This window comes from Populus euphratica, unplaced genomic scaffold (assembly GCF_000495115.2).
Source record: "Populus euphratica unplaced genomic scaffold, PopEup_1.0 scaffold8.1, whole genome shotgun sequence".
NCBI classification, from domain to species: domain Eukaryota; kingdom Viridiplantae; phylum Streptophyta; class Magnoliopsida; order Malpighiales; family Salicaceae; genus Populus; species Populus euphratica.
Genome location: NW_011499855.1, coordinates 2527071 through 2554270, shown reverse-complemented (window position 1 = coordinate 2554270; position 27200 = coordinate 2527071). Strand labels below are relative to the sequence as shown.

Sequence of the window (27200 nt, the reverse complement as noted above, 5' to 3'; positions counted from 1 at the left end):
TAATAATATTTTAAGAATTTAAAAAAATTCCTTAGAGTTCACCTAGTTTGGTGAACATGTTTTAATCGAGTTTATCTCTAACTCGATTTGAAACGAAACTTAATTTAAATCAAATTCCAAGTTAATAAATTACTGGGTGAACTCATTGAATTTAATTTTGCATATGAACGTATGAAATTGAGCCTCAATTGCATAGGGTTAACTGTGGCCCTGGATTAAAAAAAACATTGTTGATCGGAATAATATGAAAGTAAATTTGTCATTCTCAGCAAAAATCAACAGGTCTTGGTTTTTTAGTTTTAATTAGGACTTTGAACAGATGTCACAGCTTTCTTTTTATATTTTCATCTCTTTTTTTTTATTATAATCAAGGTAATTACGAGATATATTTAAAAAACCAAAAGTGACTGGGATGAAAATTAATAATAAAAATAGATATGAATAAAAAAACAATTAAATTAAATGAAATCAAATAAAAAAAATCATGTAAGGATGCTAAAAAATTGTTAACTGATATGAGAAAAAAATGTTTCAGTGTAATTTGAAAACCAATTAAAAATAAAATAATGTTTCAAGAAAAACCATCACAAAAAAATTATTTATTTTAATTAATCTAAATTAAAATTGAATAGCCAATAAGTCCATAATAAATCTATTTTAATTAAATTTTATTTATAAAAATAAATAAGTTAAAGTAAAAAATAAATTATGCATGTCTGGATTTGGATGGATAACATGTTATCCATCACATGTTTTTTTAATAATAGATAATGTTTTATCTGTCATTTTATTTCTAACAACTAAGAAGGTAATTGAAAAATCAAGTTTATGATTTTTATTCAAAAATATAATTTTATTTAAAAACATTAAAACAATTTTCTTGATAAATAAATTAAAACAACATAGAATTTGTTTTAAAGCACAAATCCAAACTGAAAGGAAAAATCATTTCTTAACTTTAATCTCTATTTTTTTTTTGACAAGACAAAGGGTATAAAACACCCCGGTAAAACTCTTATAGTCAAATACAATATGTTGACATTGATAATGATTTTTTTATAATTAAAATATGATTAATTGATAAAAATTTTTTTACTTGTTATTTTTTTAGCAATTTCATTTCTTATCTCTCAAATTTAAAATTAAAAAAATAAAGAGAATAGAATTCTGGACCAAAATAAAATTCAAAAAACTAAAAGGGCTGAAAAGCAATGAAAAGCAAAGTAGATAGACTGGAAATAATTTTTTTGTGCCCATATGTAACCAGCCACCTGACTTTCATGTGTTTTTTGTTTTGATCCTTTTTCTATGAGTTATGTAATCTTTAAATAATCCAGGAGTGATTAGTCATTAATTTGGTCTCAAATTAATGCAATTAAAGAGAAAGAGAAGCTCAAAGGAAAAAATAAAATAAAAAATTACAATTTAAATTTAAATCCACAGTGAATTTAGACATTTCTAGCAATGCAGAACAGGCCTTCCTCTTTTAAGATTTTTTTTAACGTGCCACGGAATAGTAACATAATTACATTTGAGGTAAATTTTAGTTTATTTCTCGAGGTTTCTTGTCACAGCCTCAGGTAAAAAATTCAATTCATATCAAGTGACCTCTTTAATTTTTTATCCCATTTTCAATGTTTTTCTTCCGCCCCCTTTTGTCATGGAACTTAAACAATTTGATGACTAAACCTTTTTTATGTCTTGGTTTACCCCCCAAGTTTTAAAAAAATATCTATCAGTCACCCATCATTTGATCATTAAAAAATTCATTGGTTTTATTCTGGAATGTGATTGTTATTATTTCTAAAATAATTTTTATTTAAAAATATATTAAAATAATATTATTTTATTTTTTAAAATTATTTTTGACACTAACACATCAAAATGATTTAAAAACACTAAAAACTAACACATTAAAATGATTTAAAAACACTAAAAAATATTAATTTAAAATAAAAAAATTAATTTTTTTAAAATAAAAAAATAAATATAACTTTTTTATTTCTCAAGGTCCATATACACCTTATTAGATCCACGAATCAGGAATGTAATTTGTTTAGAGATTATAGTTTTCGTATTTATAAGAAAATATCGATAAAACTACGTGACCCTTGAGCTAATTAAATCTCTGATAATCATAACCAGCTCATATCAGGTTGGCATAGCTTGGCATTGTCTCTTCATATTTTCATTTTAAAAAAGAAAGAAAAACATTGTTATTTCTATGGAAAATAAAATTTCGAGATTATGGTTCTGTGGAACGGGAAGAATGCGAAAAAGAGTAAAAAAACCAATTCGCCCACCGTGGGGCTCGAACCCACGACCACAAGGTTAAGAGCCTTGCGCTCTACCAACTGAGCTAGACGGGCTTGGTTGGTAGAGGATAGTATATATGATATATAATTAATATATTCGTGGCCCCAACTACGATTGCATAAAATAATGACGAGATAAAATTACAAATACGTTCATTCATTGAAAAGTAAATTACCAATAATTCTATAATGCTTTTGCTAGATTCGCATGTTAAATTTATTGAGTTTTCTTTCAAGTAAGCTTGTGTTTCATTATATTTTTTTTTTCATAATATCATAATATTACATTTGGAAATTTATTATTTATCTTTTCTTTTTGCTAGAAAAAAACTTTACAAGAAGTTTTATCATGCATGCCTTTTTTTTAATAGATTTTCACCCATTTTTTTTTAAATATATTTTATACAGTAAAAACTTTGTCAGCATACAACTTCATTATTGTCAATTGCCAGAGTTATTGGAAAGGGTTCAGAGAACCTCATTAAACTAATGGTAATCAGACTTTTGTATATAAATTCAAAATTTACAAATACTAGCAATTATACTTTCTACTTGTATAGTCATAATATAATTTGATTTATAATGAGTTAACGTAAGAAAAAAAATACAATACGATTATAATTTATTTTTTCAATTTAAAAAAATATATTACGAAACATTTTTCTAAAATAAACCAACTAATTCTTTAAATATATGAAGCATGTGATATAAATACAGTATAATTTTAACATGATTTTTTCTTAAAAAATGAAATTATAAAACTTAATTTACTGGTAATATTTTTCTAAAATAAACCAACTAATTTTTTAAATATATGAAACATGTGATATAAATACAGTATAACTTTAACATGATTTTTTCTTAAAAGATGAAATTATAAAACTTAATTTACTGGTATTAGCAATCATCACATATTCTTCATTAATTTATAATATCAAGAAAAAAAATCTTGAGATATTGTGATAAAATTCATAACCAAAAATAAGAAAAACACTACCATGAAAACTTGATGTACCTATTCTTTGAAATGAGTTCTTACTTGGGTAACCAAACATAGCCTTGTCAGCCCAAAATCGAAAGAACGTCAAGCTGGGCCTAGCACAGCAACTTCCCGTGTCACTGGCCGGGACCCAGATATTTCCTTAAAAATCCTCAGGTCACTTCACTAATCACCCAAAGCCATATCCCTCATCAAACGGTCCAGAATAAAAACACACGATACTCCAGAAAGCACCAGATTCCCCTATCCAAACCCTTATCCTACGCACAGTTCAGTCTAAACAGACAACACTTCACTCTCTCATCAAAAATGGCCGCCGAGTTACTTCCACCGGAAGGCCCAATCACCACCGCCACTGTTACCACAACAGCACCCACCGCCACAGAGCCCACCACAACTGCAACAACAACAGCTCTAGCTCAATCAGAAAACCGAGGGCCACCGCCACCAGCACTCAAACGGCAACGTCGACCAAGCGTCCGTCTCGGCGAGATCGGCGACCATCACCATCAAACAGCATACGAATCGCACATGCGACGCTCAACAAAGCTGCTGCATCCGCAACACAACACGTGGCGCATCCCTAAAGAGTCTTCAAAATCAATCAAAGCACGCTCTTTAACTCATCTCGTTAACGGGAACGACAACGAGATTGAAGAACACGAGGTCATTAAAAATAGTCATAACGGAGAGTTGAATCTTGTCGAATTCGGACATAGAAGGAAAGCGAAGAGAGCGACAACGAAGAGAGTGAGATCGAATTGGATTTCATCGAATTCAAGAATCGAAGAAGGAGATAATAATTTGGAGAATTCAAATGGAGAGGAAGGGTTTGTTCGGGAATTCGATCTTGATTCTGACAGTCCTACAAAAGACCAAAGTCCAGTCCATTCTGCTGATAATGTTGGTTTAGATTTCTGGCACGGGAATCGGAGAACGGTTACGGGCTCTGGTCGAGTTAGGGTTACAGAGAGTAGGGAAAATGAAGGAATAGAAATGGAGAATAACGATAATGATAATATTTCGGAGCGAAAATGGGAAGGAGTTAGGACTTGGCTGATTGAGTTAGGTTTAAGTCGATACGCGCCGGTTTTTGAGATACATGAAGTGGATGATGAAGTGTTGCCATTGTTGACATTGGAGGACTTGAAAGATATGGGAATAAACGCGGTTGGTTCAAGAAGGAAACTGTATTCTGCAATCCAAAAGCTTCGAAAGGGGTTTCCGTGAGTTATGAACTTTTCTATTCTTTTTTTTCCCCTGAGTTTATATCTTTTAGTATAATTGGTGTAACTTTCTTTTCTAGTATAAAAACCTCGGTCATGGATGAATTGTGATAATAGACAAAAATGCATGTCTGAGATGGTTTGAACTATATCTTTTTTGACTAATAACAATGATGGTATAGTCTTGGAATCAAGTGGTAGTTTCTTGGTATTTATTTCTTGTCTGTGCTGTTCCCTTTTCTTTAATCTTGCATTTGACTTGTTTGATAGTACTTTCTACAGTATTTCATGATCAGCTTGAGGTTAATTTATTTGGAAGACGAAGATGGAAAGTTTATCACTCATTTCATATTTATAGCACACATGTTGGACAGGTACATGTTGCACGCATTTTAAGATAGTTATTTCTTAGCAGTGCTATTTGGCTTTCCTATCTATGTGATGTGCTTTCCTAATATAGTTATTATGGAGTCATTTCTCTGTCTGATTCTGGTGTAATCTTTTTAAATGCTGAAACTATATCTTTCTATGTTTGGAGATTGAGATGTTTGTGTAATCGTTGCTATCTTTTTTTTTTTTTGGCTTAATGCTTGTGTGTGAGTGCTAATTTTTTTTGTTATTAAGGTTATGCAATTGTGTCATTAGACTTGCCATACTGATCCTCTGTTACCATGGTCAAAATTTTGTATTCTTCATTAATATCGATGATTAACTCCACTACTGCTTTTAATATTTAACTCCATTTGGATTCGTTGGCTGATTTTCCATTTTAAGCCCAAAATGGTGGTGCATGCTGATCATGCTTTGGTAAGCGCCATACATGTCGACCAGTTAACCTGTTTATCCCTTATGTTAGAAGGCTAAATTTATCTTGGGACGCACCACTTGTTTGAGGAAAGTTTTATATAACAAATCTCTGAATCCACTCCCACTTTTATCTGAGCTTGGTTGTATCTTGTTTATATCATGTAGGATGAATCTATTATTGATCCATTGTAATTTGTCTTAGAGAAGTAAAATTGCCAATTTGTTTTTGGGACAATTCAGAGGCTTGTAAGAACATTTTAGGATGAAACTATACGTATGTATTTCTAAGTCAATACTATACCTCAATTGTTCATTTTCTTTCATGACTTACGGTTCTACTAATGAATGGCTCATTTTTTGGTGCAATCTCGACAGTTTGAATGGTAACAGAAAAATATCTTCTTCCAGGATTTTCTTCTTTGTAGAGAACATGTATTGGAAACAGTTTAAGTTAGAAGTATGTTTGTCGAAACACTCAAAGCAATTTCTTTGATTAATGAAGATGGCAAGGTTTAGAATCTAAAAGCTGAAACTTAAATTTTTTTATAAAGCAACTTAAAACAGTTTGTATGCTAAATGGACTCCTAACAAATAATGTGCTGGCTTGTGGTGTGGGAAGGTTACAATCCGTTTTGAATGAAGAACTCAATGCACTGTACATGGAAAACATTTGCATCATAAGTGTGTTGTGTTTGCCTCCTCTGGAATGATTTTGTTCCTTATAGAACTGATCTTTGATGTTAGAGTTATTGTCACCCATGGCTGGAAAAAGCAGTGCTGCAATCGACTGTTCTTTGAATGTGAGTGGTATATGAAGAAACTTTTTACTCAATTGAAGGTGCTAATTGTATGTGCAGAGCCGTTTATAATTTTGGCCCACCTATCACAAACCTTTTAGGTACTTTTGATCTTAAATTTCTACCTGATTGTTTTCCATTCTTTTGGATTGTTTCATTTAAGTTAGTAAGGTTTAGCTGCCTTTCCCCTTCTTCTGTTAGTGTTATAAGGTTTCTAATAATGTCACATATTGCCTCTGTAGTTTGGTTGAATGCTATAATCAATGGATTTCTTTTCATGCATCCCTCTTTTGGGCTCCTGGCCCTCGTCCTTTGCCTCTCACTAGAGCTGCATGCTAAAGACTCTTAGGTTCCCTGATTGATATTTGTGCTTGTATTTTGTCTGTATGTTTTAATGAAAGTTGTACATGGATTTGTTTTGGTGGTTTTTGATAAAGTTGTCAAAATGGATTTGTAGTCCTGAAGAATGTCTTCATATGTGGTAACATAGTAATTTGTAGAGTGATGCGAGGGATGCTTGGGATTTTTTACATTACTTGGCGATGTGACATGTTCATTACGGAATGTTTTCGAAAATTCTAAGCATCCTTAGTATTACCCCAATATTAATTATACTCGTGTGGAGGGGAGCCTCTACAGACTAGGTCCAGGTGAGCATCTGAACTGTCTGATGGGTGGAGTATGAGCAGTTTAAAGATAAAGTGAAGTTGAAAATCAGTATTAAGTCATCTGTTGATGAAACTTGTAAATTACTAAGCTTTCAGCAGTGTTCAATATTTGCCATTGTAACCTATGGAGACTTCACTTCGTAATTTGGAAAAGCTGAGTAGCAGTTCTGTGTATATTGTGCGGGAATGACTAGGAATTTGGAACCCAATCGGTGGTTTTCTGGGGGTGCATGTGCCTTCGCCTTTCTCTCCTTGTGATTTGTTCTGCGGCGTTATGGAGGTGGTTTTCTGACTTTCAGACGACACCTCTTGCGTGTTTCCAATCCTTTAGTTCGGTTGCAGTCAGCAATCCTCGACGTTGGGGAGGGTTGACGGGCAAGCCCAGCGCGTCAGTGTAATATCAGGACAAGAATGCTGCTGTAACTGGGCTAAGACTTGTTCTTGGTCAAGCTTTATTTAACTACGAGTATTCGGGACAGCACGGCCTTCGAAAAGGATCATGGGATAGAAACAAGATGTGAAAAATATTTCCCGAGGAAAACAAGTCATAAAGAAAAAGGATTATTCGATGGAGTTTGTGCTCTTTAACAAAACAATTTTAATTAAATATCCATCAAGCCCGCATAGCTGGGAAATACATTTTCGGTTATGTTATTTACCCCAAAATTGAAAACATCATTTCGGGGTATTCCAAACTATTTTCTCCAATTAGAGAAGTGAATTAAATAAATAGCAGAACCCATTAGCTGGAAAAGGAAAAAAAAAAAAAAGAGGAGAAAAAAGAGTGTTCGGATAACTTAAACAACGATACAAGTGAGAGAGGATTAACTAGTGAGAAATTTCGGGGGGCTCCTTTAAGCAGTTCTACCATAGTGCAGCACCATGACATGATCCGTGGTTGGGGATTCTGGAAGCAAAGTGAGTGCATCTCTGGGGCTCCAGATGTTATCCCTAACATGCTGCAGTGTCAAGAAAGGAAGAAGCTGTTGCCCTCTACAGGTCATCTCTATCTGCTTTTATCAAATCATAGTCGTCCACACGCACAAAAATACACGACACGTTAGCCAGCTAGCTTAGGTGTATAATTTAAATTACATTAAACACAGGGGCATGAAGCAAGAAATTAAGGGCTTGATATTGTAATGATACCTACTTATCAATATCACCGTGCATATATATTCGAAGAATATCATTGTTTCTTTGTAATTATTATTATTATTATTATTATTATTTACTTCTAAATACTAAATAGTCCAAACAAGAACATGCCGATCGATTCCTTCTCTCCTCTTGTTTGACAAGGGAGAGCATCACGACTGCTAATCCTCGATTGGTCTAGAAAGCTAGAAATTACCACGTCTAGATCAATTATTTTCTCGATCGTGTGCTTCTAAGTTAATTTTGTAATCCCTAATAATAATAATTAAAAAAACCGTAAGCATCTAGCTAGATAACTCCAAAATCACCTGGAAGTAACGATAGATGCGAGCATCTATGCATATTAATGCAAACAAGTTGCTAATGGCGACTTTGATTTTTTTAACCCAAAAAAATAAAAAATAGAGCCATTCAAATTAATAGGTATAAACAAATATAACTAAATAAATATTTATGATGCATTTGAAGTTGAAGATTCATAGGTTTTTTTTAAATAAATATTCAATAAGAGAACATCATATGAAGTTGAATATTCATAATTTTCTTTCAATATAGATATATATATATATATTAAAAAAAGAGATGTATTTTGAAGTCATGCTTTGTCACCAGGTAACGTCTTAGCCGTGGCCCCTTACATGTATATCTTTGTAACGTCTACTCTACCCTTAAAATTCCGTTCTTTTTACTCGGTCAGCGGTCATCCATGACAACCCACCCTTTTGGGCTGCCCGTCCCCTCACCCACGAGGCCACGACTCAAACACTGCCCGGGTTTAATCATTACGGGACCCACCTAGACTTGGTTCGTAAGCTAAAATCATGAGCGCTTAGACTTTATTTTTATTTTTATTATTATACTATATATAACACCATCAAAGATTTTATAATCTAACCGGTAACCATAATCTAAAAGGAGAATTTGTAATGGATCCGCTAACCACGGAAAAATTAAAATAAACAAATAAAAAAGATTTCTTTTAGCTTCAACAAAACCTAACCATGCATCAGTCTCATGTCATGCACGTCTACTTCACGTAGCTTAGTCGACCAACAAAATAGCCCTAATGATATCATACGGTCAATATTCTACCATGAACTAATATATTGTGTTTGGATTTTCATTCCTTGGCATTTATGCAAGATAAAACATGCCCAAACCACCCTTTGTTTGACAGGTACTTGTTGAGAATTACAAGGGATTAAATATTTAATTTATTTTGCATGCATATCGTGGTTTCACCAACTACAAAGAATTTATTTTCGTGGAGGAGACTTATCTGTCTTTTAATGCCTTTTATTCTTCTTCTTTTTCAACAACTTGGAATGATTCTGTTGTGGATTATTCACTCATGCATTGCTTTCCTCCGACGTAAAAACACATGAAAGGATTTTTTAAAATTTTCTTCTTTTAGTGGAGTTCATTCCTGTGGTTGGCGAGAGAGGGATATGATGATGGCGATGATGAAGATGGGGTCGTCTATGGTTCGATCAAAGCGCACCACTTAAGGTGTTTTGATGATGGGGTCTTTTTAAGCACAATAATCCCAAGGAAAAAGAGAGGAGGGGTAAAAGCTGAGCTGAAAGAAGCGAAAGCGTGACGAAGGGGAGAGATAACGCATGCAGATTGGGGAGGGGGTTTTCCATGAATACATGCTCCACGTGTGGTTTTTTAGGCCCTACGATATGATTTCATATGATGTGCTAGTATCAACCCCCCTCCCTTTTTTTATGTTAGTAAGTGTCAACTAAGCCAAGACAATCCACATCCAAGTTGATGATAATTTTATACATATCTTAAAGTCAATGCTAGCTTGAAGAATTTTCAAAAAGGACGCAACACTTTCCACCATGAAGACATCTTTTTGGCTTTCTCGCATATTGATTATATGGTGTGTGTGTCTAGATAATGAAAACAAGTTATTATGATCAAGTGAGTAATCTAGATTCACATAGATAATCTAAACCGATTAATTTGTGGACAGACTCCTTAAATTACACTAAAAAGGATTATTAGCAGTGCTAGCCACGGCTCATCGTAATGCTCGGATGCAATTATAAGCTCGACCTCGTCTTTCACACCCACTTGAAAAGTTTACATCATTGGGTACTTCGTTGCATGCATTGTGTTCAAAGAAGATGGCTTGCATATTCTGGACGGCATGAACTGATTACTTCCTAGAAGAAACTTTATGGAACTGGTTTTATTAATGTCACTTAGGCGGTGGATCGATCCAACACCAAGAATTAAGAACTTGCCAAATCGATGGCATAGTTATGTTGACCAGCCTATGTATACCAACCATCTGGTTTGATTAACATGATAAGAGGTGGTTCTAATTCTATAAAAGCAAAGAAGAATGTTGAATTTGTCATCTATCTTAGATAACAACAATAGTTGATAACATGGATGATTGTTTAGTGATTAGGTGTGTACTTTAGTTTAGGTAAGAATATAAAACAGATGGATGCGCTCTCTCTCTCTCTCTCTCTCTATCTATCTATCTGCTCCAAGACTAGAAAGAGACAAAGAAGAGTTCGGATGATTTTTGGTGGTTGGTTTGTTGTGTATAGTATTTGGGCAAGATCGATAAAATAAGATATCGTGTTAACCGCATATATCTCCTTGCTTCATGGCATGGCATGCCAAGAAAGCAACAGCATTTTTTTTTTTTTAAATATGGGGATGATCCAAATTAATCATCAGATAAGGGTTGACCTAATTACAAACTTATACTCAAAACTACATTATATATAAAAACAAAATGGAACTTTGAGTATGTCAAGTTACAACCTAACAAGCCAAAATATAAGAGTATGAATATTTATGTGCTGTAGGTAACGAAGACAACAGATAAACATGCTATATGTAATAACCACCTAGGACAAGGAACGGCGAACACAACTAACACTACGTGCTTTTATATATATATATATATATATATGAGTTCGAGTTTTTTAATGATACGCGGTCTTGACATCCTCTTCTCTTTCTTGTATGTTACCCTAGAAACAAACCTAAGCGTTGCTAGCCGTAGAAGTCAAGGGAGAATGGATGGCTCTTGCTAGATCAAGTAAACACGCACTAGCTTTTATTGTAATCGTCTTCTGTCAGAAAAGGGGGAAAAAAGAGGTGTGATTGAGATGAAAATCGCACCAACATCAATACAAATTGGAGATATTTTTCAGCGCAAGATCGAATATGTACTAGAAGAACACTATTAATTGATCAACATGACTCGACTTCTATTCAATTTTTGGCTTTACCATACGATGGAGAAGTTACTGCCCGAAGACAAGCTCCATGACTAAATGTTTTCCCTTATGGATTAGAGTTATTTCTAGTTTTTCTTTAATTACTTGTACGTAACACTGAGTAGTGAAAGCACATGACAGGCACGCGTACAGTGTATTGCTACTAATTTCTATATTAAGTTTCAGTTTTAGCAGTTATATTTCAAGCTAGACGCACAAACACTAACGTAAAACATGCACACACCATTTTAAATCAAATAAAATGTCGCTGAATTAATTCACAATTCGTTTTCGACGTAAAGCTTTCCTATATTTATATATTAGCCTTTAGAATTTTTCAAAGTAAACTAGCAAGGTATGATCAATGGCGCAACATTAAGATTAATTTTTTCTGATGAGACAGAATTGAAATAACAACAAACAATAAGATCACAGGTTCATTTCACACTATGAGACTCTTATGAAAGAACATTTTGTCTATGAAACATAATTCCGCTAGCCCTATGTTAAATCTACCTTTGGCACATATAATGTTTTTCTCTCTAAATTTATTAATTTTGAAATAAGAAATGACCATAGAAAAATTATCTAGAGTTTTTTGGCAGCTGGAAAGGATTTTGTCTAGAGTTTGCAGAATAGTTAATCCGATCTAAAAAATACATGTACTAAGAAAATAGGTACTTATACATCAATAATCCCACCTTTTAATTTATATGCTATGCGCGCTTTCTTTTTTACCCTCCCATGTAAAAACTTCATTTTGCAATTTACCTAAATTGAAGTTGATTCGTTCCATATATGATTCATGGAAGCTCTAAGCATTTTTGAGCCAGCGATATTTAATGCGTTTAGGGATAGTAAAAGATGTTTATTAAATATGTGTTAGAGATCAGGAAACACGAATTTCAAGCAATTAAACCTTTGAAACTGAAAATGTCTAATAAAAATACTGAATTTTTAATGATAAAAATAAGAGGACTCAATTAATTTTTGTAAGGAACCTGATTTATATATAGCAATAATGAAAGAAATAGCTAGTGGGTATGTGAAGTGTGCATGAGAAGCATTGTGTAAATGATGGACACACAATTATGCCTGCAATGAATATATATGATATGAAAACTCAAGTCGCCTTTAATGATGCATCCCATGCACAAATTATATCGTATATAATATTGTCCCTAATAATGGAAAAAAATCAAAGTTAATATATATATATATATATATATATATATATATATATATATATATATATATATATATATATATATATATATATATATCCGGTGCCTTTCATACGTCAATTATTTGCCTCCATGTAAGACCTATACACCTTTTAATATGTATATGATTGTTCCATATACAATGCACGTAAAATTATTATGTACACACAGTGATTTTATTATAACTCGAAACTAGCTGATCTTAAGAATTCCTTTCCAAATTTATTTAAAGGATGACAACTATTTTGAGGCTTGGAATCCACTCTTGGATGAATAAAAGGTGAAGCTGTTTGTAGTAGTGCATTGGATAGGCGAAATGTTTTTTTTTTTTTAAAGAACAGAAAGATTGACAAAATAAGTTGCGGTGTAACAAGAGTTGTTTTTTTTTTTTTGGATAAATATAAGCTTTAACATATATAGGAAATTAATCCAAACTCTATATATTAATTAGGACATGTCTAATCCTTAATATATTGACTGAAATAATTCTCAGCTATATCAATTACCCTTCTCCATTGCAGTTTTCTTCGTTGATTGATGGAAGATTTGAGTTTTGTTAATCATTAAGGATAAAAGTATCAGACAAGTTATCAATAATCCCATTCCTAATAGTTAAAGATGTAAGAATCAGAGAAAATATCGATAATCCCATTCCTAATAGTGCAACATGGCACAATCAGAAGTTCCCTTGTACATACAGTACTGCCTTGGGGAATAATATCATTAAGTATCAATAGAGATACTCAAGACAAATCCTCTACGGTATTCAATTCTTAGAGATAAACAAGCTACTAACCCTCGATTATGTGTAATTTACCTAGACAATTCCGGACATCCCTAGCACTACTTTATCTTAAAACAGGCAAGAAAAGGGTAAAACAGCGAGAAAACGAGCTTGTGACTAGGGTTTCTTCTCCAAGGTTTTGCATTTCAACCCATCCTAGATGCTTAAATGTTGTAGTATTGCTTTACTTCACTTTATTGTTGCACATATACGTTATTTGTTCGAGATATCGATCATTGAAACATGACTTTCATAAGTAAATTAAATGTTGTCGTCTAAAATAGTACTGATTAATCCCATTTGTGAAGTATGAAAGGCCACTCATTTCAATTTATTTTGGTGGTCATAGGAAAGAAGGTGGTAGGTAGTTCTCCATATTATCTCTAAATTAATACACTTAAACCCTACACCTCTTTAATCTTGTCAATGAAAACATCCATAACTAACTAAACACCGCATTCATGACCAGTTTAGAAGGCTCAACACCTTGTTTAGACAAACATTTTTGTTCTTATACCATCCCTACAAGAATAGATTATGGCCTAATGATACAAAAAGAGAAGATGGCTACCTAGAAATATACTTCTCACCTAAATATCAAGTTATCAGACACAATAAATACCGCTAGAGAAACGCATTTAGCTCTGCTGTTTCTGTCATTTCTCTAACACCACCCTTGTCTATATTCGTCTAATTAAAACTAGTAATTCGAACAGATATGCTTGTTTCCTATTTTTGGTTCTTCTATTTGTCTGTGCCTTTGCCAATCTTAAGTAAATGAGATATGCAAGATAAGATAGAAAGCACAGTACCATCAACTACTACTTTTATGCATCAATTCAAATAGAAAAGGAAATGTAAATACCTCTGATTCGCTATCCAGTCTCAGCTTGTTAACCAGATACTTCATTAATAACCGAACTGTCATCCTTCCATCCCTAAGGTTTCAGATATCGAAACAAAAAAGAAAAATTATATCTATGGACAAAAAGGATTTATAATTCCATTAGTATATAAAAAATTATTAAATCCCCCCTAAAATTAGGGGAACCAAAAAAGAGACAAAAAAGAAAAGAAAAGAAAAGAAAAGGTAGAGAACATGAAATATGTTACTTGATTCTCAGGTAGCTCTTGGATATTTGCGGCAAGAAGGGTTCTTTCGTTCTGAATTTGAACATAAAAAAAAAATCACTACCAAGCAGCTAATTGGATATAAAAAACATTTGAAAGTTAACTTAAGAAAACAAAAGATAGAAAGAAACAAAAACAAAATGGTGGGGCTAATCTTTCTATGTGCTTCTCGTTTGTCTTCTCTTTTCCTTTTGCACTTACTGATTTTGAGACGCTTGTAGCATAAACCAAATGCCAGGATGGGATCTTCTTGGAGGATCGATTACTTTAAAGTCGGAGCTCGGTCCTGCAAAATCCATGCCAGTACTATTTACTTGGAACGGACGCGAAAAATAGGACCCCAATGGCATCAAAGACGAAGAAGAGGATGGTGGGTAGCTATATTAGGCAACATAGGCCTAAATGGCCAGTTTATCTCTTGATGAAGAGGATAGGTTGAGCTAGTTGCTGCTGGATGGTGTTGAAAGAATAAAGATGTATTGCTAAAATTAGTGGCATGACTTGGGACTGGCCTTGGAGGAGCTCTAAAATCAGGAACGTGAAAAACAGGACTACTCAATGGCCTTGCTTGATGTGAAATTCTACTACTGCTACCTGGTAGTAGATCAAGCTCTATCAACCCTCCTCTTCTACTTGTAGAATCAAGTACTAGCTGTTGTTGTTGTTGTTGATGATGATCGTGCTTGCCCTCACGGCTTGTTGGTGTTGCTGTTGTTGTGTGACCACCTATACTCAATTGGAGCCACCCTTCATGTCTCTCTTCTTGAACATCTTTTGAGCTTGAGCCAGCTTCATTATTAAGACTGTTAGTTCTTGATTCATCTTCAGCCATGGGAATATTAGCCACCACTAGATCAGATCCTAATAAGAAAGCTTCGCTAACACAAGAGTACTCATAACCTTCTAATCGGCTCATAAGACCAAAGCCCTCTTTAAAAGTATGGACATCCTCACCAAAATAACGACCATCACAAAGTTGATGCTGTTGCTGTTTAGAAAGACTTTGAGCAGGAACCATGGTCATATCCAAGGAGAAGCTGGAAACCCAAACCGCCTATATGGATGATGATGATTCTTGTTCTTGATCTCAAAGTAAGCCATGGATATGAAGAAGGTTTCCAAACTGATTATAAGTGTTAGAACGACTATATTGGGAAGAGGGATCTATAGTTGATGTTGCCATAAGTATGTGCTAAAATTACGGAATCAATAGAGAGAGAGATACCCATTAACCAGATAAGGGTTTTTATTTGATGTTTCATCGTAAACATATCCAAAGACAACAAGGAGAATAAAACTTGCAACTTTCCATTAATTCTCTTTGTTTGGAAGCTTGTGAGATGATGAAATAGTTGCAGAAGAGAGAGAAAGAAAAGAAAGGAAAAGAAAAGAAAAGAAAAGAAAGAGCGATGGTGGCCAGTCAGTCAGTTATGTTAAAAAATATCAATACTACTCCATAATATTTATTGTTTTTTATACTATATTCTTAAGGTGGTAGAAGGGTAATTTTCTTTTTACTTAATTTATAAATTAAGAATAGACGAAATATATTATGCTCTAACCGTTTTATAATGAGGAAAAGGGAATACGAATGATAATAATAATAATAAAATTTTTGGAAGGTCATCCAGCTAATTAACACCTTTAGGCTTTAGGGCATGTTCCAAGGACAAAATGACTAAAAAGGCTCGTTCTTTTTAGAATATCACGAAAAAGTTCCTTTTTAGCCACAATAGCAGGAGTAGGAGGATTCGAGTTTTAATCAACTTTTAATAATGTTGTGCTTGTTAAGTCTTTCACGGATATTACAACAAGACAGAAATATATAATAACATAAAAATAAATATATTCTTATAATTTTTTTTTATCTTCTTAAGAATATATATATATATATATATGTATGTTTATATGTTTATCTACACATCAAATATCAAGTTTAAAATAAAAAAAAATATCTTGACTATTTTTTTATTTGAATCGGAGTTTAAAACGTTATCTAAAAAACAACCAACTTACAATACAATCAGGATTATTGCGGAAATCAGACAGCTAAAAAAGACCGATTCCATCGATCCGGTCTCTCCTTCATTTTGGTCCCCTTGCTTGAAAAGATTCCACGCGTCTTACCCTTTCAAATAAGATGCAGTTGGTACGTTCTATTCTATCTATCACATTCTTCTATTTAATTAATATTCCTCAAGCCATATATATATATATATATATATATATTCTCTTTAGTAAATTAAATATACCTTCTTTTTTTTTTTCTCATCAAGAGACATGTTGAGTTTTGAGTCATACGGACACAAAACAACTCTTCCATGACCTAGCTAGATTCCTTCGATTTAAATTACAGAATGTTAAGCAATTTTCTAGTTCCCAAACAACTCAGCACATGCATGTATAATTTAAGAATCTAAGCTCTTACATGGGCTTCATGGATGACCTTAATCCGAGAGAAAAAGAAAATTAGTTAGAAACAACTTTAATCAATTTATGTCACATTTAATTAATTAGCATCGGATTTGAAAAACACAGAATTAATGCTATTACAGAAAACCAAAAACAAAAAAGAAGAGAAATTGATATTGCTTTTACTAAACGCAAAACATATACGTTACAATTGTTTAATATAAAAGTAGTATCTCCCTATCGAAATTACATTCCCAGATGTGTTCAAAGAATGCTTTTGCGAACAGCAGGGGGGTTGGAGGGCTAGCCATACGAGTGGAATGGCATAATGACGTTACCTGTTGATTTAAACATAAGATACTAGCTACGGTTTGTGAGATAATCTTTGTTTTTAATTGGATTATTTTATTTTATTTTTATATAATTTTAATGTGTTGATATAAAAAAATAAAAAATAATATTTTTAAATAAAAAATATTTCTTAAAAGTACCTGGAGCACAATGTTAAACAATCACCGGATAAAGAAAGGAATTAATTGGAGTCCGTATGCTGTTAATTAAGAGGTAATTATTAGAAATAAATAACATTTACTGGGGACTTTGGCATGCATGATGGTGTTTCCCCACAACCCGAGAATCGAAAAGCACACGACGACGTGGGCTTTCCTTTGCATAAGCATGTGCTTCCCACCCTCCCTGCAACAACTGTACTGTACGGGACTCTTATAATCATCTCTCTCTGTCTCTCTCTCTCTCCTTGGTGTGACACCCATGCCTGATGTAAATATATATACATCACGCACACTCCTATAGCTTCTGCATACATTTATACTTGTATATTATAGTTGTTATTAGAGCTTGAAAGGAATTATGTGATTTTTAAAGTGGAACAATGGGGTTCGATGCAAGGAGCTCTTGGCAGCAGCCTGATCTCTTCATTCCTGAAAAGCTGCTCATTCGCTTTTCAGACCATCAAACATGGTCTTTTCTACTCTCTCTCAAAATACTAGTAATTTTATGCCTTTTCTTTTGTTTTCCAAAAGAAACAAACAAAGGCACTTTTCAAAGAGTGGTCAATCAACGAAATCTCTAACTGAAACTCTGAATTATACTCCATATGAGATTACATATATTGACATGCTAGGTAGCTATTGAAAAGCAGATTACTTTGTGTGCCTGGTCTTTTATAGTGGAATGATGCTATATATATTAATCATCGATGAGACAATTCTACCTCTCTCTATATCTTAAACTCCTAGATCAGAAACCCTACTTCTTTTGTGCATAGATGGAGTATATATTGTCAAGACTGTTTTCCAACATTGTAGTAACATTGAAATTAGATGATATTTCGGTTTCAAACCTGCTATTGTTAGCTTCTTGATATCAAGCCATTATAATTTCTCTCAAATTCTTTGGATCTAGAATGGATAAATTGTTTTTAATTAGAATGATCGATACCCTAAATATATGTTGAGCATGGACTATAAAATATGAAGCATGTTAGAGAAATCATCTTATATCAATGAAATAAATCAAAACAATATGACAGAATGAGAATGTTGATGAAATTTGAACTCAATTATCAAATTCAAAGATTCTTTAAGGATCTGACTGTGTAATCCAACGGGGACTATATATATATATCATCCCATTCCAAATAAAGAAGAGGTAAAAGTAAGGCAGTTAACCTCTGTTGACAGTGCATGGGCACGGAATGACTTGAGCTTGGAACAAAAGCATGAAAGCTAAGGGGAAATAATAGTGACATTTTTCTACCTAAAATTCACCCTCAAGATTCAAGAATATGAAGCGGAACTGATAAGTACCCCACAGTTTCATTTCAGGATATTTATTCCTCTATAGGATATGGTTATATATAGTTGAACCACATAAATTATATTGCATGTACACACTTAGCAATAATGAAAATACTACTGAAATTTATCCCAGTTTTTAAAAGAGATATATCGATCGTATGACTTTTTGAATTTCATTTAGGTTAATAATCATAAGTCACGTACACAGCATCCTCCAATATCAGATGGGCCAACAATTTTTAAGTGATGGAGGAATTGTCGATTTCACCAGTCATTAATTAGGTCTTATTTAAACCCATTACATATGTTAGGTTAATTATGATATGCAAAGCCGGCTTAAACTAAAAGCTACTTGCCAATGGGCAATGGCTAAAGATCTCAAAATTAAATAAAGTATATCTGTGAATTATACTTTATAAAATAAAAATTGTTTCTACCTAACAAAAAAATCTTAAAGTGCAAAATGAAAATTATTCAAGGTTATTCTTGTCATATATATATTTTAAAATATTTTTTAAAAAAATTATTTATAATTTTATCCAGGAATTGTTCGGCTCTACTGATATGCACCATATTTCCTCAACGAGAATGTAGATCCTACTGAAACTTAAATTATTTTTTGACTAGAGTTCCTACTGACCTCATTAGAGACAATAATTCGAACCTCAAGTGGGACTTAAACTAGACGCTCCCGCAAACACTATGTATGAAACCATTAATCCTGGACATAAATCCAGGATATTTGGTGCAATGTCATAAGATTCTCCATTAGCCGTTTTGTTTTTCCTTACAAAAAAGAAGAATCCCCCCGGCCCCCCCTTCTTTTCTTGTGATGAGAGTTGAGAGTTTTGCAACTAGCAAATTAAAATGTCTTAATTTGCACGTTATTATAGCAAAGAAAATCAATGGCGATGACGACACAGTACAAAACCAACAGTAAAGAAAGTTAATTTTAGCAAAAGGCGGGGAGGGTATTTTGTTGGGTCCGCAAAGGATATACTGACTGCATCATCATCAGTGAACAAAATTAAAGGCGACAAAAGAAGAGAAGAGAAAACAACCAATGTCTAAACATCAAACTCCGCCTTTAGACAGGAAGGAAGGAAAGAAATTAATATCAAAGCATATGTATTGGTGTATACGTAATAATCATGCATGGGATCCTCTCTCTCATTACTTTTAAGACACAAAAGAGAGATGATTTCATGTATCAGAGTCCACGGAAATTGTTTCATGTTTCGTACAAAGCGGGGACCAATCCACAGTAGCTTTTTCAATATGCTAATGTATGTTCCCATTAGAGAAAAGTGGGGTTGGTTCTCTTCTCTTCCCTCCCACTACTAAATAGATGGAGATGGAGTAATTGAGGTATAATAAAAGTAATTTTGCTTTTAATCTCGTCATCATGCCATCATGAATACCATCATCATCACTCACTCCTCTACAGTGCGACCCATAGCACAATACACAAACCACGCCCAGGAAGCTATATAGCAAGTCAATACAATAGGCATGCCTGTGAATTTGTGTGTGTTTACTCTGAAGAAGTGAGAGAGAAAGAGTTCCGTTTGCATGTGCATGCGGAACAATGAGTGCCCATCTCAGTCCATGCATGTGAGTGAAGAAGCTAGGGATAATAGAAGTGGGGGGTTAATTTGCTGAAAACGAGAGAGAGAGAGAGAGAGTGCATGGCGTCTGGCGGGCAAGTGCAGGTAATTGAGCACAGAGGAGCAAAGGCTTGTCTTCGGGCTTTGAATGCATGTGCGTACTTCCCTTCTGCTCTGCTTCAGAAACCTGAGCCATGGCCAATAATTGCCAAACCTCAAGTGCGCGCGTGCACACGCACATATAAACCTTACAAGCTCACCCCTCCTCGATGTCATAACCCCCTATGTATTACGCTTTGTGAATATCTGCCTTGCATCAACAGGACCACAGAGTAACCCCATGTCATAATTAGCTTGGATAAACTAGGCACTTACCAATCGCGTACCACAGTTCCCACAAAACGAAAACAAAAATTCTACTAGGAAAGAGATTTTTTCAGAAATGAAACAAAAAGTATTCACGATGATGTTATTCGATCTCTTCATCGTGGAATTCAGAGTAAACTCCATTCTTGCCCCAAGGCCTAATGTAAAAGATTCATCGATATTTGATTTTTGCTCTTTTAGTTTTATATTTTACAATACACCCCTGTAGTTTTCAAAACAACTAAATGCTATCCCTGAAAAAAGTTACATTGAATTAAATTTAAATATTGAAAGCTCACTCTTTTCACTACTAAAAATGGGTCATTAGCATCGAATTTTAACAATATAGTAATTCAAATGTTGATTTAGCAATAGATCAACAACGGATTATGTGTATATTAATTCTTTAATAGTACCAACGAATTAAGCAATAAGAAATCCATTGCTAAAAAAGAATGAATAATTGAAAAAAGAATTAATATATGAAGAATCAATAATGGTTTTCCATTGCTAACAACATTGTAGCAAAAAATTTACAATGGAAAAATCCATTGCTGCTGAAAAAGAAACAAGATTAGAATTATACTTTTATGAGAAAAAAAAGTTAAAAATAACTGTATGTTAATAATTAATTGATGCATGAATACCTTGGAAAACCAAAAAATTAAACCTCACATAGGCATACCAATCTCATGAAAGAAACCTTTCATTCTTCAAAAAAAACCTAACCCACACATGTCGCTTAACCCACAAATGTCGCTTTCTTCCTCTCTAGAAACCTTATCTGCTTTCTTCCTTCTCCAAAAACCCCATCAGTCACTTTTTTAATTTCTTCTCCGGTGAATCTGTGCTCCCAGGGTGCCGGCAACCCTATGATCTTGAAGGACCTGATAGCATATTAACAAGTATATTAAAGGATTTCATTTTGCAATGAAAAAAATTTGATGCAACAAAGATAGCAGTATAATTAAAAAACACATATACATATTTTTTTCTTGAAGATTAAGTTCTATTTGTATTGTTAGTGATCTTATACTTGAGAAAACTATTGGGGTTTTAGATTTTGTTCCCCGTATACTTGAACCAAACCATAAATTGCTTAGAGTAATTTATCTATTTTTTTAATATGTATATTTCTTGATTTATTTAAGTAAACCCACACATTGGATTTTCATTGCACAATCTCAGTCTTCTTGAATGTTATTGTAGACACTGACAATGCCTGCATGTTATTTTTTGGTTGTGTCAAAAAATTTGTTCTGACCCGGATAGCTAGGTAGTTATTCACTTCCTAAAACGGGTCAAAAGAAGTATTAAATATATAATAATGGCAATTATAAAACAAGTTCCTAATACAAAATGTGCATAAGCATTGTCTCAATATTTTTTTAAAGAATATTATTAAATATGTTATTATTTTAATATTTTAAAAATATTTTGTTTGTATCGAGTGTTTTAACTGCTTGATATTTTTATATTTTTTTAGGTTATAAAAAAAACCGGAACCTTGCGCCGCGGGTTAAAAAAAAAAAAACTAGTTTTGAACTGCTCAGACGAGTTTTCTACATAATCTAACCATTAAATCAATGCTCGGGTGCCTTCATAGGTGCTCGATGATGGTTGCAGAAAATTTAAGTGAGAGAGAGAGAGAGAGAGATGCTTAGGAGTAAGGAGAGAGGAGAGGGTGTGTCGTTTTTTAATTTTTAAATTACTTACCAACCGCACACTTTCTCTTGCAAAGATATTGTAAATTTGAATCTGGCAACATCTTTGCAACAAGTTGTTGAAAAGACATCCCCTTTTCTACCAATTAAATGACTAATCAAATTGCAAGAGACAGCGGCCTTTAGTAATTGGAAATTAGCGAGAGCTTATAGTAATCGAACAAATAGCGAGGTAGAGAAGTGGTTTAAAAAATCGCAAATTACAAATTTTAACCAGAGTTTTTTAAACATGATGAAATGATAGATCTGATCCAAAATATAGATCAATTTTATTTTTTTTATAAATCAAAATAATATCTTTTCAATTTTAAAAAATAGTTAATTAGTAATTTGTTAATAAACAAAGCGTACAAAAAAAACTTTATAGATAAATTTATTAACAGAAAAGGTGCATAAAAAAACTATATCCATTTTATTTTGTCAGTATTTTTATAATTGAGTATAATATATTATTGATAAAAAACTTTTATGTCATTTTATTAGTGATATTTTTTTTCATGTTGATATGTCCATTGATGAATTTGACATGTAATTATCAAATATACTATTTATTATCTTGTCAGTGAGTAAATAGTAACAATAATATTTGTAGTAATTATTTTTCAACTTTTTAAAATATAATGAAAGACTATGTTCGTCGGTGACCCTATTAGTAAACAATTTTTAAAAAATTATTAAGCATAAAAAAATAATTAAAAAAATTAAATTAGTATAAAATTCAAATATTTATTACAATTTTAAATATTTATAAGTTTAAATACAATAAATGTAGAATAAAGGTCAGGGGGGTGGGTCTTCACCTAGACCTTAGGGCAATTAAAAGGGAGCACATGTACCACTTATCTGTGATCTCATCACCATTACTGATTAGTGAAATTCGGTTGTCTCAGCACTGAGTCATTCATAATCAACAACAACATGATTTATCTCACCTCGAACTCTAGCATTTGACTACTTAGAACTAATTGCGAGCATCCAAATATTAAAATACTACAAGTCACCCGCAAAAACTCGGTCGTAGTGTTAGAGAGATCTTACACCCGACTTTTATTGAGTTCACTAGACAATTCAGCCTTCAACCATAAATCTAGATTAAAATTTTAATGGATTGAAGAATCTTTACTATATCTCTCATTCAACATGATATTACGTGTATCCTAAGAAAATAGTGAGCAAATTCAAAAAAATAATAATTTAAAAAATTAATTAAAAATAATATATCACAAATTATTGAGAGTTTAATGGAGGATAGTTTAACAAATACGACTATTTGTTCCTTTAAGGAAAAATAGAAGGATTTATCTCGTCTTGGCAAATTAAACTTTTGAATTCAAGGTTAATTCTTTATTATGATATTAGATTTATTTTCATCCAATAGCGGAAGATCAAAGGCTTATGTGTAAGGTAGAGTTCATGCTCTTACTCCAACATATTTAACATATCAACTTGAACTGTGGTGGTCGGTTATTCCTTGACTTGTGAGATATCATGAAAAGTTTGAAAAGGGACAGTTCGGAGAGAAACCAAAGTGAAATGATATGAATTGAATGGGTTATTATCCTAAAAATCAACACGTCTTGTTCAATATACCAAGTGCTTATTTTTATACAAATTGTCCCAAGTTGTATTATATTTATACTCTTTTTGGTTATTAATGAATTATACTTTACCGATAGAAAAGAATAAGGATGTTTTCAAGTTATTTTATATTTATCTCAATTAAAAAAACTTTAAATTTCAAAGTTAGATATTAAATTTAATATTACTAATTTGTTTCAAAGTTAAATATTAAATTTAATATTAGCGATCCGAACTTTAGTGTTATTCTTACAATTTCAAGCTTATATTCCATATTTTAAAATTTTTATGGTCTTTTGCAGAAAACAAATTAAAAATTTTAATAATCAAATAATCTGAATATTTTGAATATAAAATATAACTTAATAGCTTATGATTAATTAAAAAACTTACATTTATTGGATGATTTTTCAATTGATTACAAATACACACCGGAAATCCTCGACAGAAAATGAATATATATATATATATATATATATATATTTGTTATTATGTAAAAATGTTTTATTTATAATATGAAATATTTAAAGAAAAAACTTTTCCTAGTTCCAAATTAACAAGTTATACCAGTGTGGACTGTGGGATGACTATCTTTTGTGTGCTGCTGTGTTCCAATTTGAGCGAGATTGTCCACTGATTAGGAAGCAATGTCATGCAGCTTATTTTTAACACTCAAAATCAAGCAGAATAATTATAGTATCCTAACAAAAGAAACCAGCTCATACAAAAGTTTTGCGGAAGCTATCCCAGAAACCGAGCTATGAAATGATGGAGCTGAGCAGCTGACATTTGTGCCAATACGCCGATGTCTTTCGGCGCTGTAAACCATTTCCATGCACTTGATCTTTTTTTTTTTATCAATCATTCCATGTAGCTTGAAAAGTGAGGAAACGGTACGTAAGGCCTTTACATGTCCCCAAATGCAAGCCATGCATATGAGCCACCATAGACGACTTTTAGGAAATTAAATCCTCCTCTAAGCAAAGATACTTGCAACTTGTGGGAACTTAGCTTCTAAAATTGCCAAGGGAAAATGATAATAAATAATTATAATCTTATGTGATTTTTGTTTAACTGCAGGCACGCATCTTAATTAAAAAGCTATTTCTCTACATGATTGGAAGGTGATGTTGAAAAATGAATTAAGTGAGGAATGATCAAGAGAAAGAGGTACCTCTACATTTATCTTATTGTTGTATCCCACAGTTGTGTTTTATTTTAGTATCAGGAATCTATAAACATACATGGACGCAAAGCAGAAAACTCCACACCCTTTACAAGTAAGATAGATTGATCCGGAAACTCAGACCAAATTAATAATCCATAAATTGAAAGCGGATAGATGTTTTTAATTCAAAATTGACTTAGTACCATAAAGCTTAAATGAAGTGACCGCTGAGATAGGGTGTGGTATATAGTAGAAAAAAGACTTCCCATATTAGTGTTTCAAAGTTTAAAACTAGGTCATAGCGCATCGACAAATGCAAAATGTAACTCTCTCTCTCATTTCACAAACAATAGCTCACGAACATGCTTTCTTTTGCATTCCTGTGACAGGGACTGGTATTAACTACAACGGTAGGGTTCTGTCTACACCGATGGTGGATCGATAAAAAAAAAAAAAAAAATCTCATTTCACAAACAATAGCTCACGAACATGCTTTCTTTTGCATTCCTGTGACAGGGACTGGTATTAACTACAACGGTAGGGTTCTGTCTACACCGATGGTGGATCGAAAAAAAAAAAAAAAAAAGAGTGTGAGAGGATCCCTTTTGCAGGCTTGTTGGATAGTCTTTCGGCATAGCCTCTCCATAGTGGGTAGCGGGGTGATCGTTCAAAAGTGAAAAGGGGGCCAACTTTTCGATAAACCCCTCTTTTTTGGATAACCAGACTTTGCATTGCATGTTCCCTTTGATGACAAGAAACGCCTTCTCACTTCTACACAATATTATTCGTTTTCACATGGACGTTCATAGGGGCACTTCTTTCATAAACGGGGACTCCTTTAAGTGAATAGACATTCTTATCCTTTTGTAGTCATGATTTAACCTATGGGTAGTCAAAGGATAAAGTAAACATTTGATTGGAAGACATTAAAACATCACAAGAAAATTGAAAAATATGGATATATAAGAAAGATTTAATCAACATTTTATTGGGTGACAAAATGGTAATGAGATATTAGCGTAGAAACTTACTTGTCAAGTTCTTTTTTTAACAGCATTTTAAATACTAACTGGATTTTTAATGAAATGTTGTGCCTAAAATTAGCTTTTACCGCCCCATTTTACATCAAAAAACCATTGATGTTTAAAATGATGGCAGAATAAAAAAATAGAAATCGTTGTCAATTCTGACACCAGTTATTTTTGCAGTAGAAATATGTATGAACATTCTAATAGAATTTCCTAATAAAATATTCTTTCCATCAAAGATTTTATCAATGATTTTCATTTTTTTTTGTTTGTTTTGTGATTTTTTAATTCAACAAAACCAATTAATTCAACCTTGTTAATCCAAAATTTGTAAAACCTATTAATTTAAACCTCAAATTATAATTAATGAAGCAAAATTCTGACAATTCATATAATATATAATTAACACCAAATATGATAAGCATAAATCAATTCCTATACTCCATACATTTCAAATATTCTAAATAAAAGGTATTGCATATGAAGATAAGAGGGGGTGAAAGATGCTGAAGTGGAAGGTCTATAAGGAAGAGGAAAAGGAACACTCATATATAATTAACTATTATTTTGTATTAAAAGTTATGCATTCATCTTCCCCAACTCAACAATCACTTGTTCCTAAACCTTTTCCAACATGATCTCATCAAATTTATATGATGAATAGCATAGACCAACATGTAATATATCTAAAATTTAAATAATATGACCCTTTTTTAGTTCTTGGACGATGCCATAAGCAAAATATAAACTCAATTCATATGAGGTTCATCATTTGCAGCAACCTACAACCATACTTAAGGATCGTGAAGAGAATGAGTGGTGTCTTCGTCAAATTTCTCATCCATGTTGGTTGAGCCTTGATCGATACCTTCTTCATTAGGTGTCTTTCATATATAGTATTCTTCTAAATTCATAGCAAGATCACCTATATTAATACTTGATGAAGCAAGAACGCTCTTGTTGGACTTGGATTTTTTGTTTTTGAAAACATGATATCTAAAAGGAAACAATGAACACAAATTAGAAAAACATATGACAAAACTACCCAATAGACATAAATATAATGCATTATAAAGCATTTTTAATTTCGTTACACGATGAAAGACATATAAATCAATTCATTGTTTTTTAATC

The 27200-nt window shown here is 32.7% G+C and overlaps 2 protein-coding genes and 1 non-coding gene across 3 annotated transcripts; 1 reads left to right on the top strand and 2 right to left on the bottom strand.

The window, feature by feature from the left end:
* Positions 1–2296: 2296 nt before the first annotated feature.
* TRNAK-CUU (transfer RNA lysine (anticodon CUU)) lies at positions 2297–2369 on the bottom strand. Its single transcript has one exon. It is a non-coding gene; the product is annotated as a tRNA-Lys (tRNA).
* Positions 2370–3491: 1122 nt separating this feature from the next.
* LOC105123080 (uncharacterized) lies at positions 3492–4752 on the top strand. Its single transcript, XM_011022551.1, has one exon. The coding sequence runs from the start codon at positions 3625–3627 to the stop codon at positions 4543–4545; it is 921 nt and encodes a 306-aa protein (XP_011020853.1). The 5' UTR covers positions 3492–3624; the 3' UTR covers positions 4546–4752.
* Positions 4753–7391: 2639 nt separating this feature from the next.
* LOC105123079 (uncharacterized) lies at positions 7392–15790 on the bottom strand. The gene is given in 5 exon segments (XM_011022550.1): positions 7392–7823; positions 14098–14170; positions 14346–14396; positions 14565–14736; positions 14739–15790. Coding segments are annotated over 5 exon segments (1101 nt in total). The 5' UTR covers positions 15388–15790; the 3' UTR covers positions 7392–7667.
* Between the last annotated feature and the right edge of the window lie 11410 nt (positions 15791–27200).